The sequence below is a fragment of the Heptranchias perlo genome, chromosome 2, assembly GCF_035084215.1.
Source record: "Heptranchias perlo isolate sHepPer1 chromosome 2, sHepPer1.hap1, whole genome shotgun sequence".
NCBI classification, from domain to species: domain Eukaryota; kingdom Metazoa; phylum Chordata; class Chondrichthyes; order Hexanchiformes; family Hexanchidae; genus Heptranchias; species Heptranchias perlo.
Window position 1 is genome coordinate 40423108 of NC_090326.1, and position 20774 is coordinate 40443881.

The 20774-nt window shown below is 41.8% G+C and overlaps 1 protein-coding gene across 1 annotated transcript in view; it reads left to right on the forward strand.

The window, feature by feature from the left end:
• cdyl (chromodomain protein, Y-like) overlaps nt 1-20774 on the forward strand; it is a 198264-nt gene that overhangs the window by 101982 nt on the left and 75508 nt on the right. The window contains exon 2 of the mRNA XM_068001776.1: nt 19349-20015. Within this exon, the coding sequence (XP_067857877.1) occupies nt 19349-20015 (667 nt within the window). The remainder of the gene's footprint in view (nt 1-19348; nt 20016-20774) is intronic.

The window sequence follows — 20774 nt, forward strand, 5'->3', positions numbered from 1 at the left end:
AAAATCAGCTTTGAAGTCCAGCTGAATGAACAAACCTTTAAACATTAAACTTTTTCATAGCAAAAGCAAAATACTGCGGATGCTGGAAATCCGAAATAAAAACAGAAAATGTTGGAAGTACTCAGCAAGTCAGGCAGCATCTGTGGAGAAGGAAACAGAGTTAATGTTTCAGGTCGATGACCCTTTGTCAAAACTGTTCTGAAGAAGGGTCATCGACCTGAAACATTAACTCTGTTTCTTTCTCCACAGATGCTGCCTGACTTGTTGAGTATTTCCAGCGTTTTCTGTTTTTATTTCAAACTTCACCATAGCTTCATTTTTGATGGTTCAAACATGTTGAATGAAAAGGCATGCTTAGATCAGGAAAAGCAATGATATATATAGTGAACAGTTCTGTATTTTGCAGAAAAAATGGATACTTTAAACCTGCTGACTGTTTTCTTGCTCTTCAACTTCCCTCAGTTATTCTTGAGCCCATTTTACAAAACATAGCTTCAACGAGTTACAAAGTAATGACTTGATCTTGAGGTTCTGTCGGTCTCAAAAGCTTGAACAGTTTAGGGACATTACTTAAACAACTGGATTTGAATTTTTGCTTTGACATTTACCTATCAGTATATGTATCCAAGTACAATTTTAAAATGTATTATTGGGGAGGAGGCAAATCCTGAATTAGTTGAGTTATCATAATAGATGAAAGTAGTAGAGAAGTTAGTTAAGTTTAGACAAACAAAGTGCCAGTACCTGATGGGATATGTCCAAGAATCCTGAGGGAATTGGGGGAAGAAATAGCAGAGGCTCTAGAAATTATATTTCAGGGCTGAGAGTGAATGCGTGGACTGGAAAATGGCCAATATAATACCCATCTTCAAAAAGGAAAATAGAGCGAACCAGGGTAATTACAAGCCAGTTGGTTTAGATCTGTGGTGGAAAAAAATTGGAATCTTTTAATTATAGAATACTTTACTAAAAATCTAGATGGAGAGTAAATAATTAGAAACAGCCAACAAGGATTTCAGAAAGGAGGATTGTGCTTGACGAACCTGATTGTTGTGAGGAGATGATAGATTTGGGGGAAGTGCGATGGATATAGTGTAAGTGGACTTTCAGAAGTCTTTGACAAGGTACCATACAGGAGACTATCGGAGAAGATTAGGGGGTGTAGAATTAGAAGGAGAGTAGCAAATTGTTTAGAGGGGAGGAGATGGAGAGTAGGAGTTAAGGGCAATTTCTCAGTGATTAGGAGAGGTATTGCACAGGGTTCTGTTCTCGAACTATTTCTGTTCATTGTGTACATCAGTGATTTGGGTATAAGGCAAGAGTGAGTGGTGTTCAAATTTTCAGATGATAATAAAATAGAAGGCATAGTAAATAATTCTGACGGCCGAAGGATGCTTGAAGGGGATATTGATAAGATGGTGGAATGGGCAAAAAGTGGCAGTTGGATTTCAATGTCAGCAAGTGTGAGGTGGTGCAGATTTGTAAAAAAAAAGACAGTTTTACATTGGGGGCAAGTTGGGTGATGTGGAAGAGCAGAGGGATTTGGGTTCACAAGACATTAAAAAATAGCACCCTAATTAGATAGCTTTTATGGCAAGTGGTATAGAATATAAAAGCCAAGATGTAATGGTGAATCTACACAAACCCTTTGTATCAATAAAGTTGGAGTACTGTGTGCAGTTTTGTGCTCCACAGTATAGGAAGGAGGTTGAGGCAATAAAGAGGGTACTGTGCAGATTCACTAGGATGCTGCCTGCTATGAGGAAATACAAATACAAAGCAAGACTTGAAAAGTTGAGGCTGTTTTTGTTAGAACAGAGGAGATTAGGAGGTGATTTGATTGAAGTGGTTAAAATTATGAAGGGACAGAACAGTGTGGATGGAAACAGACTGTTTTCTCATTCTACTTAATTTACAAGCTGAAAGTTTGGCTCAAAGTTTCCAGTGATTGAGTGGTCTAAAACAAGGGGACATAGACGAGAGATTAAATTTTTTAAATTTAGGACTAAGAATAGGAGCTGTGAAATGCACTATTGGAGTTATTGATTAAAGCAGAGAGCCATGAAAACATTTAAAAATTGGTTAGACAAGTGAATGAAGGAAAGGGGAATGAAGCAATATGGGAAATAGGCAGGCACATTGGATAAGGACTACTACGTGTGTGGAAGATAAATATCAACACAGACAGGTTAGGCTGAATGTCTTGTATATGTTGTCATTTCTATGTAATCTTAATTCCCATATTTAGGAATTTATTGAGTGTTAGCATGGATTGGTAAAAGGTAAGTCATATCTAACGAACCTAGTTGAATTTTTTGAGGAGGTAACTAACGTGATAGATGAGGGAGTATCTATAGATGTTATTTATATGAACTTCCAGAAGGCATTTGATAAGTTTCAGCATAAGAGACTGTTAACAAAAATGAAAGCGCATGGAATTGAAGGCAACCTATTGGCTTGGATAGGGAATTGGTTAAAAGGAAGGAGACAGAGATTAGTGGTGTCCACCAGGGATCTGTACTGGGGCCTCAGCTTTTCATTATATTTATAAATAACATGGATGAAGGAATTGAGAGCTGTATATCTGTGTTTGCTAATGACACTAAGTTAGGTGGCTCAGTAAATAGTTTAGATGGGGGCAGAAAGTTGCAAAGGGACATTGATAGATTAGGTGAGTGGGCAAAACTGTGGCAGATGGAGTTCAATGTGGGAAAGCGTAAGGTCATCCACTCTGGACCTAAGAAAGATCAGAGTATTTTCTAAATGGCGAGAAGCTAGGAACTGTGGATGAGCAGAGAGATTTAGGGGTCCAAATACAGAAATCACTTAAAGCTAGTGGACGGGTACAAAAAATAATTTAAAAGGCTAATGGAATTAGCTCAAGGGGACTGGAATTCAAAGGGGTAGAAGTTGTTAAAGTTGTACAGAGCTCTGGTTAGACCCCGTCTGGAATATCTCAGGAAGGATATTGGAGAGGGTGCATCACAGATTCACCAGAATGATACTGGTGTTAAAAGGGTTAAATTATGAGGACAGATTGCATAGACCAGGCTTGTATTCCCTTGAATAAAGATGATTAAGGGGTGATCTAATTGAGTTGTTTAAGATGATCAAAGGAGTTAATAGGGTAAATAGAGAGAAAATATTTCCTCTGGTGGGGAAGTCCAGAACAAGGGGCATAACCTTAAAATTAGAGCTAGGCCGTTCAGGGGTGATGTCAGAAAGCACTTCTTCACACAAAGGATAGTGGAAATCCGGAACACTCTTCCCCAAAAAGCTGTTGAGGCTGGGTCATTTGAAAATTTCAAAACAGAGATTGATAGATTTTTGTTAGGCAAAGGTATTAAGAGTTACGGAACCGAGGCGGGTAGATGGAGTTAAGATACAAATCAGCCATCATCTAATTGAATGGCAGAACAGGCTCAAGGGCCTAAATGTCCTACTCCTGTTTCTATGTAGAGCTCTATAGTTTTAGTCATGTTAGCAAAGCTGTCTTTATGCATCATTCACATCTAGTGAATGAGTAGCAGCTGTTTGTATATAGAATTGCAATCCTAGGTTTAGAATCAAGGATCAAACTTGTGATGTCTGCAGCCCAGACTTTGTATTATGGATTTGAATCTGGTCTAAACTAGTAATCAAAATTTTAAAGCTTTTTAATTAATAACTGAAAAATCCACCCAATTCACCTCAGGTACAGATAAATGCAATAAAGTTCATGATTTTTGTTTGGTAAACTTATTTTTATTTGGCCATATTATTAATAGCTGTGCAATATACAATATTATTTCTTTCATTTGGTCAGGAAATCTTATAACTATTAATAAATGATGTCTGGAATCTCAGGAAATGTGCTGAATGGGGTGCCATTAGCCAAAATTGGATGAAATTGTGGATCAATAAATTTGTATTGAGCTAGTCTATTCATTGTTTTTCTTTTTCTTTTTTAATAGTCACTCCACTGGATAATGTAATATGCCAATAGGTGCTCTATTTGTTGTATTTAAATTCTGAAATTAGTTGGCAAAGCTGACGTTGCTTTCTTGTGTAATCACGTGCTTAAAAATGTGATCTGGACAGTGATGGCAATAGATTGATTCTACAGTAGGAGGATGCAGTATAGAAGGATTTATTTAGGGCAAGTATGCCCTTAGGTGTTTTATACAACAAGATGGCATTTATACAACCTTTCGTAGTGCTGCTATTTGTTTTTCTTCAGCTCAAACTTACATTTTGAAACAAACCAACACTTTTACTAAATGCTGCCTATGTACAGTAAGGGACAATGTTAATTTACAGAAAAAATGCCAATGCACAAAGTAAGCCAATTACAGCAAGTAGTTGTAACAAATGTTTTAACGTTTGTTTTAATGGCCCAGAACCTTCCTGCAGCAGAGAGATCGGTGACTTAGATTGTAAATTTAGCCATCTAGAGCACCAATCTCGCCGTCGATAAGTCCCCTCCGTATTTTCCTACACTTGCAATTAGAATATGTCGCAGTGAGGATGGCGGCAAATCAGAAGTGGTGTGCCCATTTTTCCCAACAAGTCCACGAATGCGTCAACGGGATGGCAATTTTAAGTTTTAAAATCGTCTTTTAATGAGTATCCAAAGTATGGCTAACTTCCCAAGTGCTACTCCCATCAGGCCAATCACTTCTCGATGCGGTGGATTGGCCTGCTTTCTTTTAGAGCACATCATGAATTTGAATATGGAGATTCCAAGGGTGTGCTGAGCCTGTGCTCCAGCCTCAGATCAGCCCATGTTTAATTGTTTAAGCAATTTTAAAAGAGAAAAATTCTATTAACTCCATTAGCTATAAAACATGCCGCTGCCAGGCCACCGGCGCCATTATTTCTATGTCTAAGTGGCAGCGTCATAAAAAATGGCAACAGTCACAATCGCTATTGCTTTCGGTGGGGAGCGGGGCTAGGAAAATTAGCTTCCAGCTGTTATTCATGGGGGTTAATGTAGGAATGGCACAAAAGTCTCAGGGAAATATGGAGCAAGTGATGGTGTAAGTCCACTTACACCATAATTTTCGCTTTCCCCTTCACTGTTCAAGGGTCCTAATGACATATGTAATGGTGGAAGAAGGTAAGTACTTTCAAACTCCCAACTGTCTAGCCTTTGGCCCTCCATTCACTACGACATTTCTGCAGCTACCAATCTGCTCAGTCACACCTTGATCTCCACGTTTGATGCCCTTCTCCCCATTACTCTCTCACCCTGGTCGTTCCCCCGGTACAACCCTCATCTCCGCTCCCTTGAGTCCAAGGGACGCAGACTTGAACATTTATGGCAGACAACTGGTTTAGCCATTTGTCGCCAGATCTAGCTGGACCACATAACATAAGAAATAGGAGCAGGAGTAGGCCATATGGCCCCTTGAGCCTGCTCCGCCATTCAATCAGATCATGGCTGATCTTCAACCTCAGTTCCACTTTCCTACCTGATCCACATATCCCTTCATGCCGCTAGAGTCCAAAAATCTATCCATAAAGCAATCGGGTGCTGCTTTCCTCTGCCAAAACTGCCCACGGTCCTGGAATGCAAAGGTAACCCCTGGCTTTTCCTCCACTACAAACCATCTTCTTAAACCCCTCTCCCCTCCACCCTCACCTCCAACAACAAGTGCGAGGAGCTCACGGACATCTTTGTCACTAAAACTGAGACCATCCGTTCAGCTACCCCTGCCGCTTCCCTTCCCTGAGCCCTCCAAGCCAAACTTCCCCTAAGGTTCCCTCTGCCCTAGCCCTGAACTCGCATCTTTCTCCAGTTTTTCTCCTATCTCCCCTCATGCCCTTTCCAAGCTCATCTTGACCATGAGACCCACTTCCTGCTCCCTCAACCCTAATCCCACCAAACTGCTGACCACCCAACTTCCCTTCCTGGCCCCCATGATAGCTGGTATTGTTATCGGTTCCCTCTCCTCAGGTACTGTCCTCCTCCCCTTCAAATCTGCCGATATCATACCCTTCCTCTTATCACCCACCTTTTACCCCCTCTGTCCTTGCAAACTACCGCTCCTTCTCCAACCTCCCTTTCCTCTCCAAAGTCCTTGAATGTCGCCTCCCAAATCCATGCCCATCGTTCCCGCAACCCCACGTTTGAATCCCTCCAATCAGATTTCCGCCCCTGCCGGCGTACTGAAACTGCCCTTATCAAAGTCACAAATGACAGCCTAGGTGACTGTGATCATGGTAAACTATCCCTCCTCATCCTTCTCGACCTGTCTGCAGTCTTTGTCACAGTTGACCACACCATCTTCCTCCAACACCTCTCCGTCATCGTCCCTCTGGGTGGAACTGTGCTCGCCTGGTTCCATTCTCATCTATCCAGTCGTAGCCAGAGAATCATCTGCAGTGGCTTCTCTTCCTGCTCCTGAGCCATTACCTCTGGAATCCCCCTAGGATCTATCCTTGGCCCTCTCCTATGTCCCATCTAAATGCTGCCCTCGGTGACATCATCCAAAAACGTCAGGTTCCACGTGTACACTGACGACCCCAAACTCTACCTCACCACCATCTCGCTCAACCCCTCCACACACTGATTTGTCATGCTGCTTGTCCGACATCCAGTACCAGATGAGCAAAAATTTCCTCCAACTAAACATTGGGAAGACTGAAGCTATTGTCTTCGGTCCCTGCCACAAACTCCATCCCTCTCCCTGGTCGCTGTCTGAGGCTGAACCAGACTGCTCATAACGTTGGCGTCCTATTTGACCCTGTGCTGAACTTGCAACGCCATCTTCTCTCTGTCACCAAGACCGCCGACTTCCACCTCAGTCACCCGCTTCAGCTCATCTGCTGCTCCAACCCTCAACCACGCCTTTGTTACCTCTAGATTTGACAATTCCAATGCCCTCTTGGCCGGCCTCCCATCTTTCACCCTCCATAAACTTGAGCTCATCCAAAACTCCGCTGCCCGTATCCTACCTCGCACCAAGTCCCGTTGACCCATGAACCCTGTACTCGCTGACCTACATTAGCTCTCGGTCCGGGAACGCCTCAATTTGAAAATTTTCATCAACGTTTTCAAATCCCTCCATGCCCTCACCCTTCCGTAGCTCTGTAAATAATAAGGGGCAGAAAACACCGGTGGGAGTAGTTTATAGACCCTGTAACAGTAGCTATACCATAGGACAGAGCATTAATCAAGAAATAATAGGAGCTTGTAACAAAGGTAATGCAAAAATCACGGGGGAGTTCAATCTTCATTTGGACTGGACAAATCAAATTGGTAAAGGTAGTCTAGAGGACGAATTCATGGAATGCATTTGAGACTGGTAGAAAGAATAGAAAAACAGAATTTTTTTTAAATGGACTTCTTTGTCACTAAAACTGAGACCATCCGTTCAGCTGCTTCCCTTCCCGAGCCCACCAAGCCAAACTCTGTCTGTAAGGGCCCCATATTTGCCTTTGCCAGTCTTTTCCTTTTTACATACCTATAGAAGCTTTACTGCAAGGGGATTGGAGTACAAGAGTAAGGAAGCCTTGCGATAATTGCACAAGGCTTTGATGAGACCACACCTGGAGTACTGTGTACAGTTTTGGCCTCCTTACCCAAGGAAGGATATACTTACCTTGGAGGCATTACAACGAAGGTTCACTAGATTGATCCCTGGGATGAGAGGGTTGTCCTATGAGAAGTGATTAAGTAGAATGGGTCTAAACTCTCTGGAGTTTAGAAGAATGAGAGGTGATCTCATTGAAACGTATAAGATTCTGAGAGGGCTTGACAGGGTAGATGCTGAGAGGTTGTTTCCCCTGGCTGGAGAGTCTAGATCTAGGGGGCATAGTCTCAGAATAAGGGGTCGGCCATTTAAGACTGAGATGAGGAGAAATTTCTTCACTGAGGGTTGTGAATCTTTGGAATTCTCTACACCAGAAGGCTGTGGATGCTGAGTTACTCAAGGCTGAGATAGATAGATTTTTGGACCCTCGGAGAATGAAGGGACATGGGGATCGGGTGGGAAAATGGAGTTGAGGTCAAAGATCAGCCATGATCTTATCGAAAGGTGGAGCAGGCTCGAGGGGCTGTATGGCCTATTCCTGATCCTATTTCTTATGTTCTTATGTAACCTCCTCCAGCCCTACAATCCTCTGAGATCTCTGCGCTCCTCCAATTCTTGCCTCTTGCTCATCCCTGATTTTAATTGCTCCACCATTGGCGGCCGTGGCTTTAGCTGCCTAGGCCCTAGGCTCTGGAATTCCCTCTCTAAACCTCTTCACCTCTCTAACTCTCTCTCCTCCTTTAGGACGCTCCTTAAAACCTACCTCTTTGACCAAGCTTTTGGTCACCTGTCCTAATATCTCCTTATGTGGCTTGGTGTCAAATTTTGTTTGAAAATCGCTCCTGTGAAACTGGAAGTTTTACTACGTTAAAGGTGCTATATAAATGCAAGTTGTTGTCGTTGAAGAAATGGTACTTACTGTGTTTTCTACTCCCATAAATCTTAATAACTGAATTGTTATTCCTGCTGAATTCCACTCTTGCTGTCGCTCTGTATGAATGGTTTTGAAACTGACCCTATTTTTTCATGCTTCATGGTGTGTGTGTATATATGTGTATGTGTATATATATATATATATATATATTACACACACACATCAAGTTGGATTTTTCTTGTCCTTTCTTAGTTACATTTTTCAAAGATTATGGCAGTATTTTGTTGCTAACATTATGAGTTGGTGTTTTACAAAAAGAAAAACGTGTTAAAATATTGTCAGATCTCAATATTAAGCTTTTTGAGCACAATCTTTGCATAAGTGCTGAAATTTACTGCATGTTTTGCCTTTCCCAATATAATTACAGGCATTAAGCATGGTTATATGTTACAGTGCTGCCTAGGCCCTACAGTTAATGTGCCTGAGTGGCACAATAATAGAGGCATTTCCCTACATCATGAAAGTACTAAATTGGTTGTGAAGTGCTTTGAGATGTCCTGAAGTCATGAACGGCACTATATAAATGCAAGTTCTTTCTTTCAAAGGGGAAATTTTGAACCTTAGAATTAATTTAGCAAAGTAAATCATAGAAAGGTTACAGCATGGAAGGAGGCCATTCGGCCCATCGAGTCTATGCAAGAGCAATCCAGCTAGACCCACTCCCCCGCTCTATCCCCGTAGCCCTGCAAATTTTTTCCTTTCAAGTACTTATCCAGTTCCCTTTTGAAAGCCATGATTGAATCTGCCTCCACCAATCCTCTGGCAGTGCATTTGAAATCGTAACCACTCCCTGTGTAAAAAAAAAAGAAAGTTTTTCCTCATGTCACCTTTGGTTCTTTTGCTAATCACCTTCAATCTATGTCCTCTGGTTCTTGACCCTTCCGCCAATGGGAACAGTTTCTCTCCATCTACTCTGTTTAGACTCTTCATGATTTTGAATACCTCTCTCAAATCTCCTCTCAACCTTCTCTGTTCCAAGGATAACAACTCCAGCTTCTCCAGTCTATCCACATAACTGAAGCCCCTCATCCCTGGAATCGTTCTAGTAAAACTCTTTTGCACCCTCTCTAAGACCTTCACATCTTTCCTAAAGTGTGGTGCCTAGAACTGGGCACAATACTCCAGTTGTGGCCAAACAGGTGTTTTATGAAGGTTCATCATGACTTCCTTACTTTTGTACTCTATGCCTCTATTTATAAAGCCCAGGATCCTGTGTGCTTTTTTAATCACTTTCTCAACCTGCCCTGCCACTTTCAGCGATTTGTGTACATATACCCCCAGATCACTCTGTTCCTGTACCCCTTTTAGAATTGTGCCCTTTAGTTTATATTGCCTCTCCTCATTCTCCCTACCGAAATGTATCACCTCGAATTTTTCTGCGTTAAATTTCATCTGCCACGTGTCCGCCCATTCCACCTGCCTGTCTATATCCTCTTGAAGCCTATCACTATCCTCCTCACTGTTCACTACACATCCAAGTTTTGTGTCATCTGCAAATTTTGAGATTGTGCCCTGTACACCCAAGTCCAAGGCATTAATATATATCAAGAAAAGCAGTGGTCCTAGTACCGATCCCTGGGGAACACCACAGTATATCTTCCCCAGTCTGAAAAACAACCATCCACCAGTGCTTTCTGCTTCCTGTTACTTAGCCAATTCTATATCCATGCTGCTACTGCCCCTTTTATTCCGTGGGCTTCAATCTTTATCAAATGCCTTTTGAAAGTCCATATATACACCACATCAACTGCATTGCCCTCATTCACTCTCTCTGTTAAAAACAAAAAACTATATCAAGTTAGTTAAAAACAATTTGCCTTTAACAAATCCGTGCTGGCGTACTCTAATCAATCCACACTTGTCCAAGTGACTGCTAATTCTTTCCTGGATTATCGTTTCTGAAAGTTTCCGCACCACTGAGATTAAACTGACTGGCCTATAGTTGCTGGGTTTATCCTTACACCCTTTTTTGAACAAGGGTGTAGCATTTGCAATTCTCCACTCCTCTGGCACCACCCCCGTATTTAAGGATGTTTGGAAGATTATGGCCAGTACCTCTGCAATTTCCACCCTTACTTCCCTCAGCAACCTAGGATGCATTGCATCCGGACAGGGTGATTTATCTACTTGAAGTACAATATGCCTTTCCAGTACCTCTTTTTTATAAATTTTTAGCCCATCCAGTATCTCAACTACATCTTCCTTTACTGAGACTCTGGCAGCATCTTCTGGCAAATAATAGAAGTTACTGACTCAATATATAATTGCTTGCCTCTGACCCTGGTTGTGGCTCTTCTTTTGTAATGTATACAAGTCCCTTCCACCCATTTATTTTATACATAAAATATCCCTGATCCTTCCTGCTCTTACTGTACAAATTAGAGATACAGGGAGCACTATTGGGAGGCCCATGGATATTGCACATCATTCAGTATTTCCAGTTGGTACAAACGATTCTAGCATGCAGTAGTGATCTTGAATACCTCTCCATACTAAACTGAGAAAGAGTGATCATATTTTATGAATGTACATTAGGACAAGAGCAAGAAACAGTCTTCCCAGCAAGCGTTGCAAGTACCCACCATCAGTGCTAACTACGGTACATGGGTACCTCCTAGAAATGCATATTGGATACTATAGAAAGAACCTTTTGTGATGAGGACAAAAACTTTGGTTACAGTTACATTAATGTATTAATGTTTTGGCGTAGCTGGCAGTAAACAATTAAGTAGAAGATTTACCATGTTTGAGTGCAGATTTGTTTTAACACTTACTACCTCAACATTTGCTGCATCACGAGTTGTGAAAGAGCTACAATAAGAAAACTTTTTTTTTCTTTAGCCATTTTGCAGTTATAACTGGGAGTTCCAAATGGTATGTGCCTTCCTGGTGTCAGGATGAAGGATATCATGGGTTGGGTGGAAAAGCTTCTGGAAATGGAGGGAGAACAGCTGGAACTAGTGACATAGATGGCAGTATGTTTAAGGTTTTGCACAGGCAATTTAAGGAGTTAGACATTGGTTGAAAAACAAGATCTTGTGGGTGGTGTTATCCGGATTACTTCCTGTACCATGAGCTGGACAGGACGAAGAGAAGATGATTAGAAGGTCAACAGATAGCTGCAGGGCTGGTGCAGGAGAGAAGAGTTCACATTCTTAGGGCATTGGAGCAAGTTCTGATCCAAATGAAAGCTGTACCAAGGGGACGACCTTTACCTCAACTGAAATTATACTTGTGTCCTTATGGAGAATGTAAATAGAATAGCTGAGGGTGGGGGGTTAACTATTGTGCTGGGGTTTGGTAAAAGTTTTATTCGAGAGGGAGAGCAAGGTTTATAAATCTGTTGGAATGGAAGCGTAAGGTTTGGCTGAAATAAATATTGAGATGATACTATTGGAGGAGAAAAGGAAAGAAAGCGACTTTGAGGTAGTGAGAGATAAAAGCACTATTCTAGAAGGGGGTAAGGGATATGAAAAGATTAAATTAGAAAACCAGGAAAAAGAATAAAGGTTAATGTTCAAAAAAATTTTAATCAGGATTGAGTGATATGTACGTGTTTGTGAATGCACAAAATATTTAAAACAAGATATTGGAGAGATAAAAGCCTGAATAACCTTTTCTTGCTTTCTTGCTTTCTTGCTTTCTTTCTTTCTTGCTTTCTTGCTTTCTTTCTTTCTTTCTTGCTTTCTCTCTCACTCTCTTTCTCTCTCCCTTTCTCTTTTCTCTCTTTTTCTCTTTTTCTCATTCTCCTTTCTTTCTTCCTTTCTATTCTCATTCATTCTCTCTCTCTCTTTAAAAAAAAATGAGGTCTGGAACAGCAAGAGCGACAGAATGGTCTTCCTTTCTCTCCAGCAAAGGAATGCTGTAAGAAAGGATTCTACAACAGCACTAAAACATAAGGATGCCCTGGTGGTGATGGGGTTATTTTAAGTCAGAATACATATGAATAGCATTAAAAATAGGAAGGGAAACAGTACAATTCCCATTGTCCTTTATATGAAAAAAGTTTGGAGCTATATCCAGGAACAACAGGTCAATAAACTGGGTGATTTTCACCATCCCAAAATAAACTGGAATAAAGGTAATACACGTGGTCAAAGTGGCAAACGCTTTTTTGAATGCATCCAGGACAACTTCCCACATCAGTGTCTCTCTCTCTCTCTCTCTCTCTCTCTCTCTCTCTCTCATTTATCCCTTTCTTTCCCTCTTTTTTTTCTCTTTGTTTCTCTCTCAAAAAAAAGTGGAGTCTAGAAAAGCAAGAGTGACAGAATGGTCTCCCTTGTTGGAGAGAAAGGAAGGCTGTACCAAAGGCTAAGTTAAGACATGAACATATGCAGCCTGTAATGAGGAAAGATTAGTGCCAGGTTAGTTTTAAGGATTGCTAGCCTGTAAATTAAGTTTAGCACATTAGCAGGAGTAGTACTTTGTTACTTTCCATGTTATGCGAAACAATATGGAATAAATCAAATTTCAACAACAATTTGCATTTATATAGCGCCTCTAACATAGTAAAACATCCTAATGCACTTCACAGGAGCTTTATTAAACAAAATTTGACACTGAGCTACATAAGGAGATATTAGAACAGGTGACTAAAAGCTTGATCAAGGAGGTAGGTTTTAAGGAGCGTCTTAAAGGAGGGGAGAGATTTAGGGATGGAATTTCAAAGTTTAGGGCCCAGGAAGCTGAAGGCACGGTCGCCAATGGTGGAGTGATTACAATCGGTGATGTGCAAGAGGCCAGAGATCTTGTAGGGCTGGAGGAGGTTACAGAGATGGGGAGGGGTGAGGCCATGGATGGATTTGAAAACAAGGATGAAAATTTTAAAATCGAGGCATTCCCGGACCAGGAGCTAATGTAGCTCAGTGAGCACAGGGGTGATGGGTGAACGGGACTTGGTGCGGGTTAGGGTATGGGCAGCAAAATTTTGGATGATCTCACGGTTATGGAGGGCGGAAGATGGGAAATCAGCCAGGAGAGCATTGGAATAGTCAAGTCTAGAGTTAACAAAGGCATGGATGAGGGTTTCAGCAGCAGATGAGCTGAGGCAGGGCAGAGACAAGCGATGTTACGAACGTGGAAGTAAGCGGTCTTGGTGATGGAGCGGATATGTGGTTGGAAGTTTCTTGGGGTCAAATAGGACGCCGAAGTTGTGGACGGTCTGGTTCAGCCTCAGACGGTGACCAGGGAGAGGGATGAAGTCGGTGGCTAGGGAACTGATTTTATGGCTGGGCACGAGACAGTCGCTTCGGTGTACCCCATATTTAGTTGGAAGAAATTTCTGCTCATCCAGTACTGGATGGCGGACAAATCAGAGACAGTGGATGGGTCGAGAGAGATAGTGGTGAGGTAGAGCTGGGTGTTATCAGCGTACATGTGGAACCTGACGTCTTGCTTTCAGATGATGTCGCCGAGGGGCACCATGGAAAAATCCTTGGGGACTCTAGAGGTAACGGTGCAGGAGCAGGAAGAGAAGCCATTGCAGGTGATTCTCTGGCTACGACTGGATAGATAAGAATGGAACCAGTCGAGCATAGCCCCACCCAGCTAGATGAAGGAGGAGAGCCATTGGAGAAGGATGGTGTGGTCAACCGTGTCAAAGGCTGTGGACAATCGAGAAGGATGAGGAAACCTGTTTGGAGGGATTCAAACACGGAGTTGCGGGAAAGAGGTGCATGGATTTGGGAGGCGACAACACGTTGAAGTACTTTGGAGAGGAATGGGAGGTTGGATATGGGGCCGTAGTTTGCAAGTACAGAGGAGTCAAGGATGGATTTTTTGAGGAGGGGGATGATCATGCCAGATTTGAAGGGGAGAGGGACAATACCTGAGGAGAGGGAACTGTTAACAATATCGGCTAATGTGGGGGCCAGGAAGGGAAGTTGGGTGGCCAACAGTTTGGTGGGAATAGGGTCGCGGGAGCAGGAGATGTGTCTCATGGTCAAAATGTGCTCAGAGAGGGGTAGATAGGAGAGAAACTAGAGAAAGACACGAGTACAGGGCTAAGGTGGGGAGCCTTGGGGAAAGTTTGGCTTGGTGGGCTAGGGGAAAGGAGCGAAGCAGCAGAAGCAGCTGAATGGATGGTTTAGTGATAACTATTCTGTATATACTTACACTGCATGCAAAATAAACCAAAACAAAGTACTGCGGATGCTGGAAATCTGAAATGAAAACCGAAAATGCTGGAGAAGCTCAGCAAGTCAGGCAGTATCTGTGGTGAAAGAAACAGAGTTAACGTTTTAGGTCGAAGTCCTTTCGTCAGAACTGGGGTTCTGACGAAAGGTCCTCGACCTGAAATGTTAACTCTTTCTCCACAGATGCTTCCTGAATTGCTGAGCTTCTCCAGCTTTTTCTGTTTTTATTGCAAAATAAACCAGTTTGTTGGTTTACAATTGACCTCACAAGAGTGCTCATCAGTCCACCTTCCAGAAGATAGTAGAATTTCCCATTGGGCACATCTGTGATCACAGAATCCAGTACACACTATGAGGGTGTCTTATTGTTATGGCCCCTGGATCACATTATTGTTTGACCAGATTTTGGACAGCAAAACTATATAGATACATAATACAAAATTTTATTTTGTATCTTGTATCACGTAAATTACACATTGATTTCATAGAGATAATGATGCATCACATTTTAATTGCTGTTTTTCTTTTGAAACACATAAGGCACAAAGATTCTAATTCTACAAGTGTAGATAAATTGGCACTTGCTCCTGCTGCAGTGTAATCAATCCACAAAAGAATGAGGTACATGAAACCCACAACTATTCAGCATTGTTTGAATTTTCAGACCAATGGTATATGAACCAAATCTCTCAGGTTTTCCTAATGTGTACCCTTTCTCTTATAAAGGCATATAAGTATGACAAAATAATAACTAGGCGCATTCCCACAATGGTAATACATAGGTTTTTTTTAAAGAAGTGACTGTATGATGCATTTTCAACCCAATTTCAACAGTGGGTGAGACCTTTATTAAAATAGTCTTCTTAACTTCAATTTTATCATTCAAATTATTTTGCTTACCATTTTTCAAATGAATATAAAAGCCAAAAGGTAATGTATAGCCTATATAAAACTTTAAGACCTCAGTTAGAGTACAATATTAGGCTTCACACTATAGGAAGGATATTGAGGCTTTAGAGAGTGTACAACATAGATTCATTAGGGTGCTTTTGTTTTATTCGTTCATGGGATGTGGGCATCGCTGGCAAGGCCAGCATTTATTGCCCATCACTAATTGCCTTTGAGAAGGTGGTGGTGAGCCGCCTTCTTGAACCGCTGTAGTCCGTGTGTTGAAGGTTCTCCTACAGTGTTAGGAAGGGAGTTCCAGGATCTTGACCCAGTGACGATGAAGGAATGGCAATATATTTCCAGGTTGGGATGGTGTGTGACTTGGAGGGGAACGTGCAGGTGGTGTTGTTCCCATGTACCTGCTGCCCTTGTCCTTCTAGGTGGTAGAGGTCGCGGGTTTGGGAGGTGCAGTCAAAGAAGCCTTGGCGAGTTGCTGCACTGCATCCTGTGGATGGTACAGACTGCAGCCACAGTGCGCCGGTGGTGAAGGGAGTGAATGTTTAGGGTGGTGGATGGGACGCCAATCAAACGGGCTGCTTGTCCTGAATGGTGTCGAGGTTCTTGAGTGTTTTTGGAGCTGCACTCATCCAAGCAAGTGGAGAGTATTCCATCACACTCCTGACTTGTGCCTTGTAGATAGTGGAAAGGCTTTGGGGAGTCAGGAGGTGAGTCACTCGCTGCAGAATACCCAGCCTCTGACCTGCTCTTGTAGCCACAGTATTTATATGGCTGGTCCAGTTAAGTTTCTGGTCAAGACTCTCTCTTGTTGGAGATGGTCATTGCCTGGCATTTGTCTGGCGTGAATGTTACTTGCCACTTATCAGCCAAAGCCTGGATGTTGTCCAAGTCTCGCTGCATGTGGGCTCGGACTGCTTCATTATCTGAGGGGTTGCGAATGGAACTGAACACTGTGCAATCATCAGCGCACATCCCCATTTCTGACCTTATGATGGAGGGAAGGTCATTGATGAAGCAGCTGAAGATGGTTGGGCCTAGGACAGTGTGCTGAGGAACTCCTGCAGCAATGTCCTCGGGCTGAGATGATTGGCCTCCAACAACCACTACCATCTTCCTTTGTGCTAGGTACGACTCCAGCCACTGGAGAGTTTACCCCCTCATTCTCATTGACTTCAATTTCACTAGGGCTCCTTGGTACCACGCTCGGTCAAATGCTGCCTTGATGTCAAGGGCAGTCACTCTCACCTCACCACTGGAATTCAGCTCTTTTATCCAAGTTTGGACCAAGGCTGTAATGAGGTCTGGAGCCGAGTGGTCCTGGCGGAACCCAAACTAAGCATCGTTGAGCAGGTTATTGGTGAGTAAGTGCCGCTTGATAGTGGCCTGGTATGAGGAAATACAACTATGAAGAAAGACGTGAAAAATTGGGGCTGTTTTTGTTGGAACAGCGCAGATTATGGGGGTGATATGGTAGAAATATTTTTAAATGTTTAAAATTATTAAAGGATGGGACAGGGTAGATAGAAGCAGACTTGTCCAGTAATTTATGTGTCAAGAAAGACGGGCTACAAGATTAAATGTAAGAGATTTAGAACAGAGGGCAGGAGAAACATCTTCACACAGAGGGGTGTAAGTATGTGGAATTCACTTCGAGTTACTGGTTGAGGCAGAAACTGTGAACATTCAAGATTAGAATGGATAGGTGGATGAATCAAAAGAGGTTAAAGGGATATAGGAAGTAGGTGGGTAAATGAGATTGGAACTATTTCCTCTTGTAAACGCCAACACGACTGGTTGGCCCGAATGGCTTGTTTCTGTGTTGTAACTTCAATGTATTTCTATGAACTGTCTGACCAGATGATCTGGTTAATACAAATAATGTTCATAGTATGTTTGTGATTCAGACCTGACATCAGTGAACACTCCATTGCAAACCATTGAGATGGGTGGAAAAGCAATATACAACTGTTTAATCTGGAACTCTCATCTGGATTCCATATAGTTGCACCATTCATTGGGGAATGTTCTAAACGGTGCATTTTGTACTTCTAAAATTGGAAAACTTGCATTGAGATGTTCCCGTTTAGAATAAAGACAATTTTGGTAATTTCCTACACTTGGTTTGCCTAAGAAGCAATTACTAAACAAAAGACTGGGACATTGGAGCTGCTATGGCTGCATTGTTCCCTCAACCAGTGTCCTTGCTTCTATTGTTACTACTGATATGACTTGGTCATGGACCCAACTATTGTCCTGGTCCTGAACCCAGCAACTGCCACCAACTGGACGTTTCCATCTGCTACCCATCATGTCATGGTCACAATTTCTACCATGTGTCTGTCTGCCTCACTCCCTCTGCTCCAGGCAAATCCTGATCACCTTCCCTGGCAGTCTTATTCTTTCAGTTTGCTAGTATATTGCACTCCCAGTGCGGGTGGGGAACAGAGCAGAGAAAACAGTGGCACTGTGCCCAGGGACACTTCACAAAAATACTTCGAGATTTCAGTTTACTGTATTTTCATGAGCAATATGTTTAGGTTTATTACACATTCTTTTTTGAATAGTATTCCATCTTGAACTTGTTATTCTGCGATCCCATTGATCCGACAAGTATTGTGGCGATGGCTTTGTCCGGATTAATAAGTGTAGACTCGATCTTATCGGTAATTCAGCTGGTAAGTAGCAGATGCATTTCAACATTAAAGTAATTTTGTATGACAGCAAGGAACCAAAAGAGGGAGTCTATTAAGTGAAACCATTGTGCAGCATGCTGATCAGAAAAGCTACCTAGAGGTTATTGTGGATAAATCTATGAAGTCCAATTAGCAAAAAAGGCAGGTAAATTACTGGAAGCAAAAAACTGCAGATACTGGAAATCTGGAACAAAACAGTCTGATCTAATTGTTTCCAGCCTTCTCTGTTTTTGTTTAACTAATTGACTGGGTTGCATTTGCAGAGAAATAGAGTACAAATCAAAAGGGCACACTGTGTTTGTTTATGATCACCCAATCATTGAAAGGATGTTGTCCTTATGAGCAGCAATAAAGAAGAATCTGACTATCAAGGAATTTAGGCCCTGAGGAAAGGTTAAGAAAGTGGGGTTTGGTCCCTTTAGAAGAGAGGATATTTCAAGGGTACTAATTGACATTTTCAAAACTATAGAGATGATTGGCAACGGTGGTCCAGGGAAAGGGGAAAAATACCGTGTACCACTTTGGCTAAGGGTTCAAATACCAGCGGGCAAATTGAAAATTAGGCAGTAAGATGTTAAATTAGGTGGAGGGTAACAGACTGTGGAAGAGTTATTGGGAGGGTCATTGGTACAAATAGTCTAAATATGTTCAAGAAGTAACTGGCTTTTTTGGGGGCAAGAAGTTTGAGGGATATGTTGAGAAGAGAGTGGGGGCAGCAGGTGCCCTGCAGTGATCTTTTCCGATCCTGTACATTTCTATTTTCCTATGTAAGGTTGGTGAGTATGGTTGTGATCGATCAAAAAGGAAAGAGCTTTTTGAGCCTCATGATCTTTTCCTGCTGCTAAAAATCTTTGTATTTTTATTTATTACACAATATTTTCACTTATTGCACTACAGCCACTGTACAATTGTAAGCTGCTGTATTTCCCATGCATGTTTTTATGTAAAGTTACTGCATCAGATCTAATAGTACATTTCCTCACCAGATTCTAATCCTATTATACTTTGTGGAAAAATTAAATAAAGTTTGAACACAATTCTCGACCTGGTCATTTACCAGAATAACTCCTTTAAGACCAGCAGAGGAGAGTTAACCCTCATTATTTAGCGCCTAACCCACAGCAAGTTCTTTGTCACTGATTCCTTTGTTTCCTGATTTAATAGGTAGAGAGAATTGTGGCCAAGAGGAAAAATAAAAAGGGGCGAACAGAGTACTTGGTCCGGTGGAAAGGTTATGACAGTGATGATGACACATGGGAACCAGAACATCATCTGGTGAACTGTGAGGAATATATTCTGGAGTTTAACAGGCAGCACAGTGATAAACAGAAAGATGGACCTTTTTCCAGAGCAAACAAACACTCTATAAACAATGCTCGAAAACAGATTTCCAGGTCGACCAACAGTTCTCTGTCAAAGTCTTCTCCCAGATCACCAGGAGTTGGTAAGGACTGTGACTCAAAAAACTCCAGCCAGTTCTTGTCAAGTCACCAGAAATATCGAAAAACCAGCTCACAGACTTTCTCCAATAGGAAGACGATGGACCTTACTAAATCTGGCATCAAAATCCTAGTTCCCAGAAGCCCTCTAAAGAATAGGATAGTTGTTGATGGTTTTCAGGATACCTCATCAGATAGATTAGAGCAAATGGCACAGAATCCAGACTCTATAGCACCTGACCTGGCTATTGAAAAGCCATTTGGGGCTTTGCTTGGCCCTGGAACAGAGAGAGCCAGAATGGGAACCAGGCCACGGACACAACCATTATCACCCCAGATGCAACTACCAGTGACAGCAACCACAGCTTCATCATTATCATTTAATGGAAAAGGTAAGTGTGAATGTGTTTGCATTATTGTATATTCATTTTAATAAAAGCAGAATAATTGGCCATTGAAAAATTGCTACAGCAGCTCTATGTGGTTTATCGATTATTTCAAAGCCTTGAGGTTACATTCCATAGAGCTAGAGTAATGAAATCTGTTCCAGTACATTCTAACCCAAAAAAACCCTGCAGCCTCATTTACCCAATCTCCCATCAGTTGCCAAGGTGGCAACTAAGCATTGGAAGTAAAATTTGACTTTTGGCATTCTCCAATACAAATAGAATCCTGCATTTTAAAAAAATTCTTCTAACATCCACAAGAATAAACACTGTTTATCTTTTTTCTCCAATTCGCTTCATAACATTCATGTCTGCACATTATTTTGGTGGCCTGCCATGCATGCCGTCAGTACTGGTCCACATTGGCCGATAAAAGCACATTTCTGGAATACTGAAATTCGTCCACTTCTGTGCCCCATCACCTACTATGTGTTGATATATATAGGCGTTTTGATCAATATATGATAGATTGTACTGAGCATTTCATGCAATTATTTGTCAAAAATAAAATTTGCACAAAATCTTTTTTTCTTTTGTGGTGGTAAGGGATAAAATTTGATGTTTAATGCAGTGCGCCCTAAATGCAATGCACCTCAGGTTATTTGAGATTCAAGGAATGTCAATTGTAGTAGCAACTTATTGAATTTTACACCATACCTCAGTTACAAAAATAGCAGTTAGATTGCTAAAAGATTGGAGTGAGAA